General features: G+C 55.4%; 1 protein-coding gene across 1 annotated transcript; it reads right to left on the bottom strand.

The window, feature by feature from the left end:
- Positions 1–432: 432 nt before the first annotated feature.
- Positions 433–4,763, bottom strand: ZNF703 (zinc finger protein 703). The gene is made up of 2 exons (XM_081890975.1): positions 4,123–4,763; positions 433–3,147 (listed from the first exon to the last, which is right to left on the bottom strand). Exons 1-2 carry the CDS (start codon positions 4,411–4,413, stop codon positions 1,696–1,698), a joined length of 1,743 nt encoding a protein of 580 aa, XP_081747101.1. The 5' UTR covers positions 4,414–4,763; the 3' UTR covers positions 433–1,695.
- Positions 4,764–5,922: the final 1,159 nt, after the last annotated feature.

Genomic DNA, 5,922 nt, shown 5'->3' with positions numbered 1-5,922 from the left:
CCTCCTCCCACACGAGAAAGAAAAACCGTCAGCTGCTAATGCCTTGGAAATTAGGAGCACGGCTATCTGCTTTGTACTGAGCACACCTTTGATCCTTCCAAATCAGTATCGTCTCCAGTGACATGGCTGTGGCTCTCCAGGGTGTCAGACAGCGGATCTTTCCTGCCTTACCTTGAGATGCCAGGAAGTGAACCAGGGACCGCTTGCATGCAAGGCCGATGCTCTTACCACTGAGCTAAATCTCCAAACTAAACCCTCACCTTCATATTCTTGCTAATCTTTAATGTGTCCTAAAAAGGCCATAGGTCATTCACTACAGGGGTTTCTCCCCCCCCCACTTTTGTTTTGGTGCTGTGGTTCATAAGGAAAGAATGCGCACAACACACAGGCAGCCGGAGGGAGAATGCAAGACAGCACAAACTACAGGGTAGATATAGCCAAGTATTCATTTATTAACAAAATAAGACTTACCAGGATGGAGCTCTTATCACCCAAAATGATCCTCAGCCTTCCGCGCTGGGTTAAGACTGGGGATGGGGGGTGGGGGTGGGGCTCCACAACCTAATGACAGTTCCATTCCCATAGGTCAAGATAAATTGGGGGATTAGGGAGGATTGGATGGGGTTTTTTTTGGTATGTAGATTTGAGCCTGCTGTTGAGGATGCAACTGGCCTCTTGGGGCTAGCCGGACTCTTCAAAAGGATCCAGCTTGAACTAGGCTAAGCAAAAGTTATTTTGAGTTCTTCATTTGGTGCATGTTGGGGGAAAAAGGTCTTCAGTTCCAGTCCCTCGAGGGTGCTTGCCAATTTTATTTAAATCCAGGTCTTTAAAAAACAAAACAGAAAAACACCAAAATAAACAAAAGAAGAGCCACCTCAAAAAAATTGTGGTAGGTGTCCCTGTGATGGATCAACTTGCTCAGCACTCTTTCTGGGCTTCATCAGCAACATCCAAGCGCCAGGATAAGTGGCACATCAGCGCTTGCCTCCATACAGGGCACCCACCAACTCTCAAAGCTCAGAGCACCTGACTTTGTGGAGAAGAGAGAGGGCACCCGACTTAAGATGGAGTAGTCCTCAGAACCAAAGTCGGCAGCAGAGGCTGGGGTCCTTCCTTGCTTACAACCCATCAGCAAAGTGCATCTCACCACCGCATGGCAAGCGATGCTCTTGCCATCCTGCAGCTAGAACAAAGCCACAGAACATCTCCCAGCTGACCTCCCGCCGCCCCTTTCCTTAGAACACAATACACAAAAGGACAAAAAAAATATAATTACATTTCTGATAACTGTACAAAAGGGGGGAAAACTATTTCCTTTAAAAAAAAAGAAAAGGGGGGGGAAACAAAGGAGGGTGGGATGCATTTTGTTGAGAATCATGCAAATGGTTTATGGGGGATCAAGAGATTTTTTTTTAAAAAAAGAAAATTATAGGGGGTTGAAAGAAAGATAAACGAAAACACAATTAAGAGCCCCCACACAAGCAAAAAGAGAGAGAGAAAGATTTAGGTTGGGTATTGTTATAATCAATATTATTTTTTTGGGAGGGGGGGGACACAGACTTTTTGCATACCATTGATTCATTGGTGTATTAATGCACTTATAATTCCCAGCTTTAAGCTAACATACAGTAAATAAATACATAGTCCCAGGACGAGGGCAGGAAAAGAAGAGGGAGAGGCGGCAGACAACTGTAGTTACTGATATCCAAGTGCAGAGGCTGAGGTTAGTCTTTGGCCATAAAGGGCATAAGGAGAGTAGTAATGTCCGGCTGCGGGCAAAGAGGGCACAGGCAACGCCCCGGCCGTGGGCAAGTGGCTCTTGCCGTAAGGGTGGTACCGGTTTAGTCCCAAAGTGTGCGGGCTTCTCAAAGACAGCGATCCTGGCAAGGAGCTGGGGCTCCCGGGGCCGGTGGGGGGGAGATGCAGGTGGCAAGATGCTGCGGACCCCAGCCCAGAGGTAGGGTAGCCAGCCAGGAGTTTTTCTGCCCCTGGCAGTGTCGTGTGGGTCCGTAAGTGGGCCAGCAGTTCCTCCGAGGTGGCAAACCTCTTGTCGCAGGGTCCGCTGGCAGACACCCAGTTGCATATGTGGGGAAGGGCGTCGTTCTGGAGCATGAAGCCGTACGTATAGAGCGGGTGGCCCGGCAGGCTGGGTGTGGCGCTGGAGAGGGTGGTGTGCAGAGGGTGCGTGGGGTACACCAAGGGATATCCGCTTTTCAGGCTGCCCGGGTCGTGCACGCAGCTGGAGCAGTTGCTAGTGCCCAAATGCGAGGCGCTGTGGTAGCTCAGGCAATAGGGGTCGCGGCATAATCCTTGCATGAAGGAAGGGGGAGAGGCCCCCGTCAGAGGGCTGGAGCTGGGGGGCTTGCCTGGTAACCCCAAGGCGCCAGGCAACTGGCTGCTCACCAGGCTGGGCTTGGTAGGGTCCAAGCTGGGCACAAACTGCGACGGGTAGCCAGCATAGGCCCCGACGATGGAGCCGTGGTAGCCGATGCTGGAGGGCGGCAAAGGAAACACCGAGTGTCCCGGCTTGTATGGGGACACCGGAGCCACGTGGCCCGCGCTCAGGGCCGGAGGCTCCGACTTGCGCCCGGAAGCGGCCTCGGTATGAGCTCCGGGCTCCGCGCTGCCCGCGCCGCTGCCCGCGCGGCTGCCGCCGGCTCCTTGCGCGCCGTCGGGGCTGGCCTTGGCAGACATATCCATCTCCTTCTTGTCGTCGGCGCCTTTGCAATCCGCGTGCTGCGGAGAGCTGCCCCTCGAGCCGCCCGGGGAGGAGGAGGTGGAAGAGGACGAGGCGGTGGCGGCGGCTGCTCCGTGCGGAGGGAAAGGAGGGCAGGCGGCGCTGGGCACGCGGAAGCCCGTCTTCTCCACGCCCGGCCCGGCCTGGTTCGGCTGCCCGCCGCCGCCGCCCTCCTTACGCAGATCGCCGCCTCCGCCGCCTTTGGAATAAGGCTTGAAGCTGGACTTGTCCTCGGTCGGCGCCTCGCCAAGCTGCTTGAGGGCGCCGCCGCGGCTCCCGGACTCCTTGTCCGGCCCGGAGAGCCCGGCCGAAGCGCCGGAGTTGAGTTTGGAGGCGGGCGGAGGGTCCGGCTTGCCGATCTGCGAGCAGGTTTGCGCCAGCAGCGCCAGAGGGCTCTTCTTGGCGTCCAGCTGGGGAAGGCAAGGCAAGGAGGGAGACAGAGAGGCTGGTTAGACCACGCAGAGCTGGACGCGTCGGGAGGAACTGCGCCCCCACCCCCAATACAACACCCACCCAAAGGACGCAACAACTCGGAAAGGCCCCCGGGGCGCACCGCGGAGACCCCGCAGACGGTGCCCCCTTCCCGGCCCTAGTTGCAAAAACACTCCTGCCCCGACTCCCCTACTATTTTAGGCTACCCCCCTTCTTTTTAGGAGCGCCACCCTTACGGAAATTCCCTCCGGCGGAACCGGACGGAAGTTTTCCCCTACTGCAAACCCCACAGACGAGCAGATCCGGCCCGGGTTGGTTCACTCTCCAGACGGGAGCTCGGCTCATGGAGGGTCCGAACCCGGGTGAAAGGTTCTCCCAGGAACCGAGAGACAAGCAGCCTCGGCGATTCACACCGGCTGCCTATCCCCCCCCAAACCCCCCCGCTCTTTCGCACCCCGATGGATCCCGCGATCACCCGCCTTGGATCCACAAAGGCTCCGGGCGCGCGCAACGATCGTTGCCGAAGCCCACGAACCTTGCCTCGCAAAGTTCGGCCCGGGAGATCGAGGAACGAACAAGCGATTGCTCCACCGTCGGAATCTGTGTTAAAATCACAGAACTCAAATAACTCTCTTTGCTTGGGACTCTATTTAAAAGGAAAGTCCGGGCGAGGATTTTCTCCCATCCGGCTCCACAAATTCAGAGAGAGAGAGAGAGAACAGACGGACTTCTAGTCCATGCCAGAGCGAGAGATCAGGGTGGGGCTCCCCAAGGGACCGCGGACCGACGCGAGGGAAGCGGGGCGCAGCTCTGGAGGGGCGCAGGTGAGAAGCGCCCGGAGGTGGCGGCGGCGGCGGTGCCGGGGGACCCTCCCGTCGCCCAATTTGCCGTCGGGGCAGCGGCGTGTGCGGAGAGGGAGAAGCGCAAGCAGGCAAGAGCTGGCTGGCACTGACCTCGATGGGGCTGACGGGCGTGGAGGAGAGGGGCTGCAGGTATTCCGGGTGCAAGAGGTGTCCGCTGTGGGCGCTCAGCATCTTCAGCACCCTGATGGGAAGCCGGTTCGCCTGGCGCAGGGGGTCCTCCGGAGACAGGTGCGAGAGCGCCGGGCACGCGGCTCCCGGAGCCTGGGCTGGAGAGGAGGAGAAGGTGGCGGCGGCGGCTGCTACGGCGGCGGCCGCGCTCTTCCCTCCGCTGCTGGTGGGCGATGTCCTTGCGTTAGATCCAGCGGGCGAGCCAGCGCTCATTTGGGGAGCGGGCCGGGCGGGGGTGGGGTCGGGCCGGGCTGGGGAGGGGGAGGGAGAGGCAGGAGAGGCGAGCTCCGCAGCGCCCAAGCCCGGGCGCCTGGCAGGAGCGGCGGCAAAGACGAGCGCACCGGCCCCAGCGAGACTTTAATGAAAGAATAATAATAATAATAAAAATAATAAAAACCTCTTTTGGGGGAAAAAAAGCCCTTCCCGTTCCCGGAGCCGCACGTCAAATAGCTCCGATCTTGCAGCACACTTCAAAGGCACCGGCCCTGCCCACCAATCGGGGACGTGCCAAGGAGCTCGGGGAGGGGCGATGGGCCGGTGGGGGGAGCTTAGCCTAGTGGGAAGATGTGGGGCTTAAAGGGATCTCGCGCGCTCTCGCGTTTTGGCACCTCGCGGATTGCCGAGGAGCTGCGTTGGCGAAAGGGCGCTGCGCCCTCGCCCTCGCCGGATTGCACCCAGGGGCGAGGCTGGCTCCCCCCCACACACTTTCAAAAGGGGGGGGGGAGAAAGGCAGTGGGGGAAAGGGTGTGTGTCTATGGAAAACATTGCACTCACCTTTCTTCACTTAACTGAGCAGCAAAGACTTTTAAGCTTTATCTTCTTTCCTTTTTAAAGGAGGCGGGAATTCAGGAAGAACAAAAAACATGTAATAATCTTTCGTCACTGGAGAAGCGGGTGCGGGGAAGGCACTTACAGTACAGGACTTTAATGAGCTGCCTACGCTCTGTGCACTGAAAGTACACGGCTTCCCCCGAAGTATCTTTTTTAAAATATATTATTTTATTAAGTTTTAAGAATAACAGCATACAGAAAAAAGAAAAAACACAAGAAAAACACAAAAATAGACAAAAGATACACAAAAAGAAAAAAACAAAAATCCCTCTTTTTGAATTCTCATCTTTGATTCACCTATTTTCCTGACTTCCTCACGCCTCCCTTTTTTGTATCCCTTTTTAAAAATTGTTCAGCAAATTCATATCCAATTAATTTATCTGTTATCAATCCAATCTTATTTTTTCCCCCCTTGTTGCTAGAACCCCTTCAGTTCATTTCAATGTCATCAACGTTCAAAATTTTTTACAATGTTTCTGTAAATAAATTTTAAATTTCCTCCAATCTTCTTCCACCAACTCTTCTCCCTGATCTCGGATTCTGCCAGTCATTTCCGCCGAAGTATTCCCCCGAAGTATCCTGGGAACTGTAGTTTTGTGCAGGGTGCTGGGAATTGTAATTCTGCTAGGGGTAAACTGCAGTTCCCAGGACACTTTTGGGGGAAGTCGTGTGCTTGAAGTATGGTGTGTATGCAGCCTCGCAAGCCTTTTCCAGCACATCCTTTCTATGGGTTGTTTCCAACTAAGCTCAGAGTAGACCCATTGAGGTTAATGAACCTCAGTTAGTCAGGTCCATTAACTTCAAGGGGTCCACTCTGAGTAGCGCTAGCATTGGAGGCAGCCGGATGTTGTGTTTATTGAGTTGCTCTCTGTTTGTTTTGCTGGTACTGTA

This window comes from Podarcis melisellensis (genome assembly GCF_964234715.1).
Source record: "Podarcis melisellensis genome assembly, chromosome: 15".
In the NCBI taxonomy this organism is placed as follows: domain Eukaryota; kingdom Metazoa; phylum Chordata; class Lepidosauria; order Squamata; family Lacertidae; genus Podarcis; species Podarcis melisellensis.
This window is presented reverse-complemented; position numbering and strand designations above follow the sequence as displayed.